Source organism: Neoarius graeffei, chromosome 4 (genome assembly GCF_027579695.1).
Source record: "Neoarius graeffei isolate fNeoGra1 chromosome 4, fNeoGra1.pri, whole genome shotgun sequence".
NCBI classification, from domain to species: Eukaryota; Metazoa; Chordata; class Actinopteri; order Siluriformes; family Ariidae; genus Neoarius; species Neoarius graeffei.
The window spans coordinates 56,614,916-56,631,144 of record NC_083572.1 but is presented as its reverse complement, the minus strand read 5'-3'; the positions used below and the strand labels follow the sequence as shown (position 1 = coordinate 56,631,144).

The window sequence follows — 16,229 nt, the reverse complement described above, 5'->3', positions numbered from 1 at the left end:
GACCAGTGTTGGGAAGTGTACCTTATTGGAATTAAATGAAATATACATGCACTCAGAGAAGGAAATAAAGAAAGAGAACAGAACATAAAGATAGGTGTTGTCTTTTTTAAAATTAATCAAACAACATACAGAACAGTATTACCATTCAGGAAGACTCCAGATAAGGTATGAAAATTACTTTGCTATTTGTTACCTAATTATGCATAAAACTGCTTATGAATATGATTAAAAAATAAAATACAATTTTATGCATATGATTTTTATAGCTTAAGCAAAACATATATCTTTTGTGATAATTGCTAACCCCATTTCCAGAAAAGTTGGGATATTTTCCAAAATGCAAGAAAAATAAAAATCTGTGATTTGTTAATTCACTTGAACCTTTATTTAACTGAAAAAGTACAAAGAAAAGATTTTCAATAGTTTTACTGACCAACTTAATTGTATTGTGTAAATATAAATGACGTTGGAATTTGATGCCTGCAACACACTCAAAAAAAGTTGGAACAGAGGCATTACTACCATTGTATTACATCACCTTTCCTTTTAATATCACTTTTTAAAAGGATCTGATGATCTGAGGATACCATTTCTTGCAGTTTTGGAATTGGAACTTTTGTCCATTTTTGCTTGATAAGACTTCAGCTGCTCAGCAGTCCGTGGTCGCCATTGTCTGATTCTCCTCTTCATGATGTGCCATATATTCTCAATAGGAGATAGAGCTGGACAGGCAGCAGGCCAGTCAAGCACACTCACTCTGTGTCTATGAAGCCACATTGTTGTAGACTGTGCAGAATGAGGCCTGGCATTGTCCTGCTCAAACAACCATGGACTTTCTGGGAAGAGACTGCCTTGATGAATATGTCTCTCTAAAATCCCAGTATATGCTACAATATATCAATGGTACCTTCATACTGTACACATGCAACTCACCCATGCCGTGGACATTGATCCACCCAATACCATCATAGATGCTGGCTTTTGCACCTTTCTCTGATAAACTAGATGATCATGTTCACCTTTGGCACTAAGAACATGATGTCTGGTTTTCCCGAAAACAAGCTGAAATGTGGACTCATCTGACCACAGCACACATTTTCACTGTCTTTGGGTCCATCTGAGATGAGTTCAGACCCAGAGAAATCAGCAGCGTTTCTGCATAGAATTGATGAATGGCTTCCTCCTTGTGTAATACGGTTTTAAGTTGCATTTCTGGATGCAGCACAGACTGTGTTAAGTGACAACGGTTTTCCAAAGTACTCCTAAGTCCATGTGGCTATATTTGTCACATTAGCGTGATGGTTTCTCAGGTAGTGCCACCTGACGGCTTGAAGGTCACACACATTCAACAGTGGTTTCCAACCTTGCCCTTTACACACTGAGATGTCTACGAATTCCCTGAATCTTTTCACAATATTATGTACTGTAGATATTGAAAGACCTAAAATCTTACATTGATAAATGTTCTTTTTGAACTAACAAACAATTCTCTCACGAATTTTGGCACAAGCGAGTGAGCCACAACCCATCCTTGCTTACAAAGACTGAGCCTTTGGTACTGCTCCTTTTATACCCAATCATGTGACCGATTAACCTGCTTATTGTGGAATCTTCCAAAAATGGTGTTACTTGAATATCCTATGAACTTTTGTCTTATTTTACCTCTGTCCCAACTTTTTTTTTTTGAGTGTGTTGTAGGCATCAAATTCTAACTTCATTTATATTTACAAAATACAATTAAGTTGGTCAGTAAAACTATTGAAAAGCTCTTCTTTGTACTTTTGTCAGTTCAGTAAAGGTTCACATGAGTTAACAAACCACAGATTTTCATTTTTATTGCATTTTGAAAAATACTCCAACTCTCTGGAAATGGGGTTAGTAGAAATTATTTAAGAAAGGACAATGGCATACTTAAATGTCATCTCATCTCATTATCTCTAGCCACTTTATCCTGTTCTACAGGGTCGCAGGCAAGCTGGAGCCTATCCCAGCTGACTACGGGCAAAAGGCAGGGTACACCCTGGACAAGTCGCCAGGTCATCACAGGGCTGACACATAGACACAGACAACCATTCACACTCACATTCACACCTACGGTCAATTTAGAGTCACCAGTTAACCTAACCTGCATGTCTTTGGACTGTGGGGGAAACCGGAGCACCCGGAGGAAACCCACGCGGACAATATGCAAACTCCACACAGAAAGGCCCTCGCCGGCCACGGGGCTCGAACCCGGACCTTCTTGCTGTGAGGCAACAGCGCTAACCACTACACCACTGTGCCGCCATACTTAAATGTAATATAAAGAAATGTAAATGTAGCCTCACATGAAGTTCTGCCAAAGATTTGTTTTTAAGCTGAGATGAATGTTATTTGTAGTGTTCAATTATGTTAGCAGTTAACTAGTTAACTATCGTTCAATGTATTCATTTTACTTAAAAGTCTGGTTGATTTCCAAAGTGCTATTTTGCTTTAGATGGTAATCACTGACATATTTTGAAACAAAACCAAGACATACAGTACATGACTTAATCCTTCATTAATACTGCCATTAATTACTGCACATAGTGTACATGTGTATGTAGTGTACCGGTATGTATCAGTATGGGAGAAGACACTATCTAAGATATTATCACTAACATCTTCTGAAACAAACCCTAAAAAGGGAAATTTGATGGTTCTGAGTGTAATAAATCAAAACATTGTTTTAGTAGGTACTAAAGGTAGAACTAAAAAAATTAATTAACATTCCCATTAGACTTAACAGCATATTAATGCAAATACACTTGAACTTTGATGCAGATAAAATTAGTTAGCAAACATATACATTTTTATTATTTAAACTTCTAACATTTAAAGACAAATTATGTATTATATTATATTATTTTTAAATGTCACTGTTATTGTTTATTGATAAGCCCTATATGCTATTCTGTACATTTTTTCCTTCTCAAATCAAGCAACTCCAAGGAAGAATAAGGTAAAGTAAATTAAAAATAATGGAATAAAAAATTTAAATCTAAAACATTAAACAAAAGCACAGTACGCAAGTGTTTCCTCATGGAATGAACCATAAGAACAAGAAACAGTCCATTACTCTATGAGTAAAACTCTGCAATATTAAAAGTACTGCAGGTTGCGTCAAGATATAATTTTTAGAAGAATTTGAATTGAGAGGAAATTTCTCAATGTATTCACATCAAGTTTTCCAGAAAATAAAACAAACAAACAAAAACAAACAATATTTATTAAATTTGAACTAATTTCGCATCTTATTTCACAAGCTCTTGGTAGCTAAACAGCAAAGTGGTCTTCAAAATACTAAGAATTTAATCAACATAAATGTGGGCTAGGTCCACTGTTTACGTACTGTAATGCCCAATCTACAACATATCAAGCATTTCTATTATTCAGTTGAAAGCACGTGGTATGTTGTAACCAAATCACATGCTCGGCTGTTGCATGTATTTTGTGAAATAAAAGTTACAATGAGGGAAAAAAAAATCAGAATTCAAAAGTCAGTAACATCAGTATATATACCAACAGGAAGTTAGAATGAAAGTTAGTATGATTTTGAATAGTGCTGTTTTAAAGGGGAGAAGTTGTACAGGACCCATCTGGTTTGCCTGACCTGGAGAGCTCTTCTGCCTCAAATCTTCCGCCTGCATCTCAATCAGCACTTTAGCATCAGCATCGAACAGAGAAATGAAAAGGACATCATCAGGATCCATATTCATTAAAAAAAACAATGGGGGACAAATCAGCACACATTGATTACAGATAGGTTGCACTTTACACAATGTGCTATTACCAGAGCCCATAGTTTTACAAGAAAGAAAAAATAATAATACTGGGTTAAACATTTACATACACTTTGATTTCTAATACTTCCTAAGTTAAATATAAAAATGCCATTTTTAGGGCTTTGCAAAATTGCACTTTGTAAAAAGTGTGACCAGGAAGCAAGCTTGAATGCATTTTTTTTCCCAAAAAATATTGTAAAAATACACAAACTCTGGTGCAGCCACAATAGCTATAATTTCTATGCAATATAAAGGACTTGATAAAGATGATTCATGCAGAAACTACACTATTATCAAATAGTTTAACTTTCTGTTCCAGAGTTTCTGTGCTTCCACTCCACATTTAAAGTATATATATTCACCAACACAAAGAAGCTACGCATTACACCAAAACCAGGAGCACAATTACAAAAAATGCCAGCAATAAAAAAAAAAGCATGTCACGCTATAACACAAGTTACCAGGTATTTATTACATGCAATAACTCATAGGAAAAAGAACAAGAATCCTGATGTTTAAAACTTATAAATTTAGCAGCCATTCAGTCAATTTAGGTAACTTCAATTCGTTCATTTTTCGCCAACATTAAAAGAAGTTTAATCCTCAGTTCTTAAAAATGTTTTAGTATTTTAGTATAGTTTAACAGAAATTAAAATGATAATAGAGATAGCAGAATTTGAACAATGACTTAACACCCATACAAATCACCTACAATACAATACAATATCCCTGAACACTCAAAAACCCCAAAGATCAATCTCTAATACACATACAATTATACAGACCTTCCACTGTCCACTGAACCAAGGTTCAGAAACAAAATGTACTTATACATGCATACATTTTTACAAGATTCCCTCACCTTCTGAGTTTTGGCGTGAAGCCGCCCCTTTGAAGCGAAATGCTTGTCTAGCACGGCTACGGTCACCAAAGCTCAGGCTCTTGGGCACTTTAGAAGGACTGTCTTCAATATTATCTGCACTGGGAGAGCGTCTCAGTGGCTGCTGACCTTGAGGTGAACTTTTCCCCTTTGTTCCAGAGCTTCTTGGGCTGGAGAACACTCGCTCTTTCAGACTGACCTTCTGACTGCAAATGATAAACGTATTATGATAAATCTCAGTGATCATTTAAACCACTTATTTTAAAAAATCAGCTTGCATTGTCTGACAAAAGCCAAGTAGGAAACTTTACAGTTGGCTGCAAACAGATTTTATCTATCAGACAAACAAGTATCATTAATGATTATGAGGAATGACAGCAGTAAAGACCAAAGAGAAAAAACTGACGTGTAAACTGTACATATGTGAGTTGAAAAATATATTTACCTTGGAGATGGCTCTGGTTGGGCTTCCTTCCTGTGTGAGAAAGCACATATTTAATATATGACAGGATGGTTATCTAGAAACAAACAGAAATAACCATAGGGCATGACTTTGATTATTGTTATTGCTTATTATTATTATTATTATTATTATTATTATTATTATTACGTGATAATAAAATACATCTGCAATTATAGACTATTATGTTACCTAAAAGAAAGACCAGATTTGCTCTTCAGATTTCTGAGCAGATCAAGCTGGTTTAGGGGGGGAATGAGTCTGAAAAAATACAGAACTGTTAATTAATCACAGTAGTAATGTGTGTTGCCTGTCAATTTATGTTCCTAAATACTACATAATGATTATGCAAACATGGCAAAGCAAACAATAAATGTGTGTGAACATATTCCATGACACTTTGTTATGAGAATGTGAAAGGCATATTTAAAGGGCAAGAACAGACTAGCAGTAACAAAGATTTAAACATCCATCCATTATCCGTAACCGCTTATCCTGTGCAGGGTCACGGGCAAGCTGGAGCCTATCCCAGCTGACTATGGGCGAGAGGTGGGGTACACCCTGGACAAGTCGCCAGGTCATTGCAGGGCTGACACATAGAGACAAACAACCATTCACACTCACATTCACACCTACGGTCATTTTAGAGCCACCAGTTAACCTAACCTGCATGTCTTTGGACTGTGAGGGAAACCAGAGCACCTGGAAGAAACCCACACAAACATGAGGAGAAAATGCAAACTCCACACAGGAGTGTGGACTCGAACCCAGTACCTTCTTGCTGTGAGGCAGCAGTGCTAACCACTACACCACCTTTTAAATCTCAGAATTAAGGATGTCAGATGTATGCCATGTTTCCAGCTATCAGCCTGCTAGAACCGAGTGTGCAGTGGCAAGAGGTGGAGAAACAATAAATCCATGGTGGGCTTCAAGGTATAAATTTGCAAGCAGGAAGAAAATAAACCTGAAGTGTGAAAGACTGATGCAGAATAGTCAAATTGAAGTGAGAAAATGTGGTGCATGGCAGGTCTAAGTGTGTACTGTATATGAATATGTAGCAAAAAAGTTGAAGGTGTGAGGTTCTGCATGGGGTATGCAGTGCTTCAGTCTGCCTTGTGAGGTGAAAAAGTGTGGCTACAGTGATATAAAAGCTAGAAAGATGAAAGTCATAGAGAGAAGGATAGTTATACGGATATATATGGAGTATTTTAATAGGACCACTATAGTAATACTGGGTAGGGCCTCTATTTCCTCTCAAAATAGCCTCAATTCTTCATGGCATGGATTCTACAAGATGTTGGAAACATTCCTTAGAGATGCTGGTCCATGCTGACATGCAGGGCCGTCGACAGGGGGGGACAACCGGGTATTTTGTCCCGGGCCCAGGCATGGGGGGGGGGGGGGGGGGGGGGGCAGAACTGGTCCCTCATGAAGATGCCATTAATCATTCTGTTTCATTTCAAAATGTGTTGATTTGGGGGAGAAAAATGTGCTATATTTGCATTCAATGAATGATTTCTGGTTCTTTTGCCTTTATTGTCTTCGAAAATAGATTCAAGAACCCACCTACCACCCCTAATGCAGAAATGGTTTGGTCTTTGATTAAGGCGCCAAATAACACGGCACTATTCCATCATAACGCTTCGACAATAAGCGTGCGAGCCCGTTTGCCAACATGCACAAGTCAGGAGCAAAGAAAAGAAAAGAAAAGAGAAAAAGAGATGAAGAAGCCAAGAGCCTCAGGGGCTCACTGCATAGATATTTTAGAAAAGATTCAGATGATGCAGCAGGTGGTGAAGGCAGTGGGGCAGCTGAGCCAGGTAAGACACAGATAACTTTTTTCCAGCCCCGTAATGTAACCCCAGCACGCGCAACGCGCCATTCATAATTATAAAGTAGGGGATAGCAGGGTACACTGAGTGAACACTGAAATGTACAGGGCATTGAATTATTTCATAAACATATCGGTTTAATAACACTGTGTTGCATATATCTCAATGAAGCAAAGAATAGCACATTGGCCCGCAATCATATCCAAATGTTTTAGGCACGCTTGCTGAGCTGCGCTGAGCTGGACTCCGGTTAGCTGAAAGCCCGTGGAACGCTGCCTCTTGTTAATTAAACCTTATTTTGTTGGAAATCATCCCGTGTAGATACGACGGCATGTGAAATTGCCAGCTAGATAGAGTTTAATGTAACGAATGGGCTATAAATGGGGTGTTTTGAGGTTAGTCTGTCACAAAACATTAAACTTTCGCTTAGACTGGATACTCTTCAAACAATTCCCTTGCTCAAGTGAAAAATGATAGGCCTGTATGAAAAGCGCAATTAATGAAAGTAGCCTAATAAGCCCTAAATGAATAAAACAACCTCTGTTTTATTGTTGTTGCTTACACGTTAAGATTTTGAAATCTTCTCGGTCCAGTTCTATATCCAGGGAACGTTGTAATCCTTTTGGTTTATCCGTAATAAACGTGTCAGCCCCCAGGTCAGATAGGCTAATGTTACGTGGTTGGGAGGGTGTCAATTTTTTTTGTAACATTCTAAATCGAGTACGGAAAGGACGTTTATGAAAAACAAGACAAAAAAATACACTGAAAAACTCACTGTACACATCACTAGTGGTGATGCTTCTATGTTCAGATTTTGGGAAAGCCATAACTCCCTTCTCATTGAGGCCCAGTTCCATCCCGTAAACAATCATTTTGGTTTATCAACTACCTGCGCTCAAACATGTCACAGGAGAGGCTCAATGGGCTGGCTATGCTCTCTATAGATCACGAACTTGCAAAGAAACTGGACTTCAATGACCTTATTGATGACTTTGCCACAGCAAAAGTCCGGCGCATTGCATTTCGCACCTGAATAGTTGCAGACTAAGGAAATGTTCAAACTGTAAATATGTTGAAATGTTGAAATAAAATGGTTGACTGTTATAATGGGCTTGGAATACCTGTTATTTAAGGGTTGGAGTGAATGGAGACTGTGAAAAGAGGGGTTGGGTGTGGGTGGTTGCTGTGTGGCGATGTGTGTGCGCGCGTATGTGTGTGTGTGTGTGGGGGGGGGGGGGCACTCAGATTATTTGGGGGGGGGGGCCCACTCAGATTATTTTGTCCCGGGCCCAGCCAAAGCTGTCAACGGCCCTGCTGACATGATTGCATCACACAATTCCTGTAGATTTCTCTGATGCACTTTCATGCTGTGAATTTCTCATTCTACCATATCTCAACGGTGTTCTATTGGATTCGGATCCTGTGACTGGGAAGACCACTGAAGAACACTGAACTCATTGTCATGTTCATGAAAACTGTTTGAGATGACTGTTTCTTTCTGACATTGAAAGTGCAGTTATGGCTGTCTCTCCCCATTCATTTAGAGAGGTGCTTTGTCTTGTTAGCCCAAAATAACTGCCCAGGTGCATTACCAAGATGGCTGCCAAGTGGCAAGGCTAGCCTTTAAGGACTTGGTAGTACTTTAGGTAGAATTGTGAAAGGTTAGTACAGATACTGTTTTGCCAGTAGAGATACTGCCAGTGAGCTATGTTCTATTTTGCTTCTATTTGTGTTTTAAAAAATAATATTTATTGCTTTTCAAATTTAGAATGTTGACATTTTGGAAATTCTCTTGCAGGGTTCATATTGCAGTGCAGTGAAAGAACAGGGAGTATATAAGATACTGCATTAATATTTCTCTAACTACTTATGTGTTCACAAGATGTGTAGAAGTAGAATCACTAGAGTCAGGACATGTGTTTGCTAATTTATCTGGTCTGAGTTTCCCAAAAGCATTGCAGCACAAAGATAATCATTAAATGGTAGAGCAAGCAGCACAATGAACACTCTCTCTCCTAGTTAAAATGCTCTTAGCATTAAGAGCCTTTTGGGAAACTCATCACTGGCTGGTTATAATATTGTGGTTGAGAGAAGATGATCAAGAAATCATGTTCCAATAAAAGAACTCTAGCATGCTTTATTATCCCCTGCCCAAACAAAGTTTGGTGGAGGATATAGAAACGGGTTCTGTCCGTCCGTTCGGCTGTCTGTCCGGCTGTCCATCCATCTGCCTGTCTGTCCGGTCACATTTTCATTTCCGGGCCATATCTTTAAAACTACTGAAGATATCATCATGAAACTTTGTATACATATCACGCAAGATGTGAACTGATGCATTTTGCTATTTTGGATTTTTGAAAAAAAGTATTTTTTCAAATTTTTACATAAAAAAATAGATTTTGACTTAGTTTCTAAGAGCAATGTTTGTTTCCGGAGCATATATCCAAAACTATTCATGATACGGATTTGAAACTTGGTATACATGTTAACAAGGTGATGTACAACCCCGATTCCAAAAAAGTTGGGACAAAGAACAAATTGTAAATAAAAACAGAATGCAATAATTTACAAATCTCAAAAACTGATATTGTATTCAAAATAGAACATAGACAACATATCAAATGTTGAAAGTGAGACATTTTGAAATTTCATGCCAAATATTGGCTCATTTGAAATTTCATGACAGCAACACATCTCAAAAAAGTTGGGACAGGGGCAATAAGAGGCTGGAAAAGTTAAAGGTACAAAAAAGGAACAGCTGGAGGACCAAATTGCAACTCATTAGGTCAATTGGCAATAGGTCATTAACATGACTGGGTATAAAAAGAGCATCTTGGAGTGGCAGCGGCTCTCAGAAGTAAAGATGGGAAGAGGATCACCAATCCCCCCAATTCTGCGCCGACAAATAGTGGAGCAATATCAGAAAGGAGTTCGACAGTGTAAAATTGCAAAGAGTTTGAACACATCATCATCTACAGTGCATAATATCATCAAAAGATTCAGAGAATCTGGAAGAATCTCTGTGCGTAAGGGTCAAGGCCGGAAAACCATACTGGGTCCCCATGATCTTCGGGCCCTTAGACGGCACTGCATCACATGCAGGCATGCTTCTGTATTGGAAATCACAAAATGAGCTCAGGAATATTTCCAGAGAACATTATCTGTGAACACAATTCACCGTGCCATCCGCCGTTGCCAGCTAAAACTCTATAGTTCAAAGAAGAAGCCGTATCTAAACACGATCCAGAAGCGCAGATGTCTTCTCTGGGCCGAGGCTCATTTAAAATGGACTGTGGCAAAGTGGAAAACTGTTCTGTGGTCAGACGAATCAAAATTTGAAGTTCTTTATGGAAATCAGGGACGCCGTGTCATTCGGACTAAAGAGGAGAAGGACGACCCAAGTTATCAGCACTCAGTTCAGAAGCCTGCATCTCTGATGGTATGGGGTTGCATTAATGCATGTGGCATGGGCAGCTTACACATCTGGAAAGACACCATCAATGCTGAAAGGTATATCCAGGTTCTAGAGCAACATATGCTCCTATCCAGATGACGTCTCTTTTAGGGAAGACCTTGCATTTTCCAACATGACAATGCCAAACCACATACTGCATCAATTACAGCATCATGGCTGCGTAGAAGAAGGGTCCGGGTACTGAACTGGCCAGCCTGCAGTCCAGGTCTTTCACCCATAGAAAACATTTGGCGCATCATAAAACGGAAGATACAACAAAAAAGACCTAAGACAGTTGAGCAACTAGAATCCTACATTAGACAAGAATGGGTTAACATTCCTATCCCTTAACTTGAGCAACTTGTCTCCTCAGTCCCCAGACGTTTACAGACTGTTGTAAAGAGAAAAGGGGATGTCTCACAGTGGTAAACATGGCCTTGTCCCAACTTTTTTGAGATGTGTTATGAAATTTAAAATCACCTAATTTTTCTCTTTAAATGATACATTTTCTCAGTTTAAACATTTGATATGTCATCTTTGTTCTATTTCATCTCATCTCATTATCTCTAGCTGCTTTATCCTGTTCTACAGGGTCGCAGGCAAGCTGGAGCCTATCCCAGCTGACTGCGGGCGAAAGGTGGGGTACACCCTGGACAAGTCGCCAGGGCTGACACATAGACACAGACAACCATTCACACTCACATTCACACCTACGGTCAATTTAGAGTCACCAGTTAACCTAACCTGCATGTCTTTGGACTGTGGGGGCAACCGGAGCACCCGGAGGAAACCCACGCGGACATGGGGAGAACATGCAAACTCCGCACAGAAAGGCCCTCGCCGGCCACGGGGCTCGAACCCGGACCTTCTTGCTGTGAGGCGACAGCGCTAACCACTACACCACCGTGCTGCCCTGAATAAAATATGGAATTTTGAAACTTCCACATCATTGCATTCCGTTTTTATTTACAATTTGTATTTTGTCCCAACTTTTTTGGAATCGGGGTTGTAGATGTGCCTTTTAGAAATGGGTTCCGTCCATCCATCCATCCATCCATCCATCCATCCATCCATCCATCCATCCGCCTGTCTGTCTGGTCACATTTTCATTTCCGGGCCATATCTCATATATATATATATATATATATATATATATATATATATATATATATATATATATATATATATATATATATCACATCTCACAACATGTGAACTGGTGCTTTTAGCTATTTAGGATTTTTGAAAAAAATAAGTATTTTTTCAAATTTTTACATAAAAAAATAGATCATGACTTAGTTTCTAAGAGCAATGTTCGTTTCCGGAGCATATATCCAAAACTATTCATGACACAGATTTGAAACTTGGTATACATGTTAACAAGGTGATGTAGATATGCCTTTTCATACTAAGAAATTTGAGAAATTTTAATTTTTCATGTTTCCATGGAAACAATTTCAGATTTAGTCTTTCAGGTTAGTCTTAGGGGTAGGTTTTGTTTCCAGAGCAGAACTTGAAAGCTATGAGTGTTATGGTCTTGAAAGTTGGTATATGTGTTGATTAAGTAATGTATACAGTTAAGTCCATATATATTTGGACACTGACAAATTTTGTTTTTTTACCTGTTTACTGAAACATATTCAGGTTATAGTTATATAATGGACATGGACATAAATCCAGACTTTCATCTTTCATTTGAGGGTATCCACATTAAAACTGGATGAAGGGTTTAGGAGTTTCAGCTCCTTAACATGTGCCACCCTGTTTTTAAAGGGACCAAAAGTAATTGGACAATTGACTCAAAAGCTATTTCATGGGCAGGTGTGGGCAATTCCTTCGTTATGCCATTCTCAATTAAGCAGATAAAAGGCCTGGAGTTGATTTGAGGTGTGGTACTTGCATTTGGAAGATTTTGCTGTGAAGAAAACATGCGGTCAAAGGAGCTCTCCATGCAGGTGAAACAAGCCATCCTTAAGCTGCGAAAACAGGAAAAAAACATCCGAGAAATTGCTACAATATTAGGAGTGGCAAAATCTACAGTTTGGTACATCCTGAGAAAGAAAACAAGCACTGGTGAACTCATCAATGCAAAAAGACCTGGATGCCCACAGAAGACAACAGTGGTGGATGATCGCAGAATAATTTCCATGGTGAAGAGAAACCCCTTCACAACAGCCAACCAAGTGAACAACACTCTCCAGGAGGTAGGCGTATCAATATCCAAATCTACCATAAAGAGAAGACTGCATGAAAGTAAATACAGAGGGTTCACTGCACGGTGCAAGCCACTCATAAGCCTCAAGAATAAAAAGGATAGATTGGACTTTGCTAAAAAACATCTAAAAAAGCCAGCACAGTTCTGGAAGAACATTCTTTGGACAGATGAAACCAAGATCAACCTCTACCAGAATGATGGAAAGAAAAAAGTATGGCGAAGGCGTGGTACAGCTCATGATCCAAAGCATACCACATCATCTGTAAAACACGGTGGAGGCAGTGTGATGGCTTGGGCATGCATGGCTGCCAGTGGCACTGGGTCACTAGTGTTTATTGATGATGTGACACAGGACAGAAGCAGCCGGATGAATTCTGAGGTATTCAGAGACATACTGTGTGCTCAAATCCACCCAAATGCAGCCAAACTGATTGGTCGGCGTTTCATAATACAGATGGACAATGACCCAAAACATAAAGCCAAAGCAACCCAGGAGTTTATTAAAGCAAAGAAGTGGAATATTCTTGAATGGCCAAGTCAGTCACCTGATCTCAACCCAATTGAGCATGCATTTCACTTGTTAAAGACTAAACTTCAGACAGAAACGCCCACAAACAAACAGCAACTGAAAACCGCTGCAGTAAAGGCCTGGCAGAGCATTAAAAAGGAGGAAACACAGCGTCTGGTGATGTCCATGAGTTCAAGACTTCAGGCAGTCATTGCCAACAAAGGGTTTTCAACCAAGTATTAGAAATGAACATTTTATTGACAATTATTTAATTTGTCCAATTACTTTTGAGACCCTGAAATGAAGGGATTGTGTTTAAAAAATGCTTTAGTTCCTCACATTTTTATGCAATCATTTTGTTCAACCCACTGAATTAAAGCTGAAAGTCTGAACTTCAACTGCATCTGAATTGTTTTGTTCAAAATTCATTGTGGTAATGTACAGAACCAAAATTAGAAAAATGTTGTTTCTGTCCAAATATTTATGGACCTAACTGTATGTGCCTTCTGATACTAAGAAATGTGAGAAATTTTAATATTTAGCTCACCTGGACCAAAGGTCCGGTGGGTTTATGCCATGGGCTGCTGAGGTCAGTGTAAAGAGGTAGGGTTGGTTTCCTGCAGCAGAACTTGAAAAATGTGACAAATAATATCTTGAAACTTGGTATATAGTTGGTATATAGGACGGAGGATATAGATGTCTCTGTCTTCTTGTTTATTTTCCTTTTGGGCACTGATTCTCACATAACCTTTAGTTTAAATTTTCCAATAAATGAATCTGACTCCCAGTGGACTGACAGGCTGAGAACACAGTGATATTTGCAATGGCAGATGCCTTCAGTAATTCATATAATGTTCTCAATATACGTTGAGATGTACTCAAGAATCTATTTCCTAGAAGAATACTTTTTACTTTGAACAAACCATTAGAGCTGGCTGGAGGGTTTATTTCCTCCTAAGCAAGAGCCACACTTTATTCCACTTGTTCAATCAGTGCATCTTGGTTTCCAATCAACTATCAAGTAGAATGAAAGCCCGCAGCCACACCAGCCCTATGCGGATACAATCAAAGGCTGTTGTATTAAACCATTAAAAGTTTCTTTGTCTCACAAAGTTTTTAGGAACATGGATCCCCAATACTCATTCTGTTATACTACAAAATCCCCCATTCATAGAAGCTGCAATACTTTATGGCAGATTTTTCCCCCCTCCCAACCCCCTTCAAAATAAGGTCACAGTCTGGATCAATGCAACTTGTGCATTGTTCTCTTCTGACACAAAGGAGAATATATATTGAGAATTAAACCAGGACAGAGAGGGGGTGCATGTGCGTGTGTTGGGGGGGGGGGGGGATGTGCGTGCATCTGTATAGGAGATGAATTGGAGCCGAGATTCTGGAAAAAATACGAATAAATATTACATGACTTTTGAGATCGACAGGGAGAAATTCTGTCAAGCCTCATACCTGTACATAGGGACTGACACAGTTCTCTCATAGTAGTCCCAAGTTGACTGCAGGTCTGTGCGAGAGAGATTGGTAGCATACACTCTCCAAGCTGCCTAAAATGTCAAATCAAACAGCACAACATAACTAGCACAAGCACCATGCTCCTTAATGTAATGAAGAGATTGGTCATGTTATATTAAATAGATAATTTAATATAAAATGTGAATAAAACAAAATGCACAAAATGATTTTGGGTAGTTATATAACAATAAAACAAACATTAATTATAACATTGAATAGGAACACTCAAGGAGATGCAAAAAAACCCAACCAAAACTAAGGCTTGTCTATTGATTTTCTTTGATGTGATGTTGAACAGCTCAGATATTTTTACTATACACGCTAAATGTTTAAGTAAATCCTTTGCTTTTCTAAGCAGCCATAGAAAGTCAAACATTTTTGTAATTAGTTTACACTTGACTACCATGCTGGCTTGCTTCTGACTGAAATGGGTGGAGATAAAAACTCATAAAATGCATTTGTACACAAAACCGCAAAAGAATTTTAAAAAGAAAATCAAACATGACCACAAAACTACCATTAACATAGGGTGATCATGTATTTGGGTGGAAGTGCCACATTTTATTTGATATTCAGGCTTTGCCACGCCTTTAAAAACAAACAAAGGAATGTTTTGCTACTTCCACCTAAATGCATGACCCTGCATATAGAAAGAAGAAAGAAACCTTTATTTATCACATGCACACTTCAAGCACAGTGAGATTCATCCTCTGCATTTAACCCATCTGAAGCAGTGAACACACCCAGAGCAGTGGGCAGCCACACTAGAGCGCCCGGGGAGCAGTCAGGGGTTAGGTACCTTGCTCAAGGGCACTTCAGCCCAAGGCCACCCCACATTAACCTAACTGACCATCCGGCTTGTTATCAGCACACAGTTCAAAAGCCAGCATCTGTGATGGTATGAGGGTGCATTAGTGCACATGACATGGGTAGCTTGTACATCTGGGAAGGCATCATTAATGTTGAATGATATATACATGTTTCAGAGCAATATGCTGCCATCCAGACAAAATCTTTTTCAGGGACGGCCTTCCTTCTTTCAGTAAGACAATACTAAACCACTTTTTGCACATATTAAAAGTGCATGGCTCTGTAGTAAAAGAGTCCGGGTGCTAAACTGGCCTGCCTGCAGTCTAGACCTGTCTCTCATTGAAAACATTTGGCGCATTATGAAGTGCAAAATATGACAAAGGAGACCCCAAATTGTTGAGCAACCAAAGTTGTATCTCAGGCAAAAATGGGACAACATTTCTCTTTCAAAACTACAGCAACTGGTCTCCTCAGTTCCCAGATGTTTACAGAGTGTTGGTAAAAGTAGAGGTGATGCAACACAGTGGTAAGCATGCCCCTGTCCCAACTTTTTTTGAAATGTGTGGCTGACATCAAATTCAAAATGAGCACATATATATATATATATATATATATATATATATATATATATATATATATATATATATATATATATATATATATATATATATATAAAGATTTCTCAGTTTCAACATTTGATATGTTGTCAAATAATGGGTTTCCATGATTTGCAGTTTATT

At 38.7% G+C, this 16,229-nt stretch overlaps 1 protein-coding gene across 3 annotated transcripts in view; it reads right to left on the bottom strand.

Annotated features, from left to right (window-relative positions):
* The window catches only part of LOC132884411 (potassium voltage-gated channel subfamily KQT member 2), a 126,097-nt gene that overhangs the window by 14,570 nt on the left and 95,298 nt on the right, over positions 1-16,229 (bottom strand). For 2 of the 3 annotated variants that reach the window (XM_060918256.1, XM_060918257.1), the window contains exons 8-12: positions 14,617-14,711; positions 5,336-5,404; positions 5,129-5,158; positions 4,666-4,889; positions 3,632-3,679 (exon numbers count right to left, since the gene is read on the bottom strand). In XM_060918256.1, coding sequence (XP_060774239.1) covers positions 3,632-3,679; positions 4,666-4,889; positions 5,129-5,158; positions 5,336-5,404; positions 14,617-14,711 — 466 coding nt within the window. The remainder of the gene's footprint in view (positions 1-3,631; positions 3,680-4,665; positions 4,890-5,128; positions 5,159-5,335; positions 5,405-14,616; positions 14,712-16,229) is intronic. The other variant, XM_060918258.1, reaches the window with a different exon arrangement.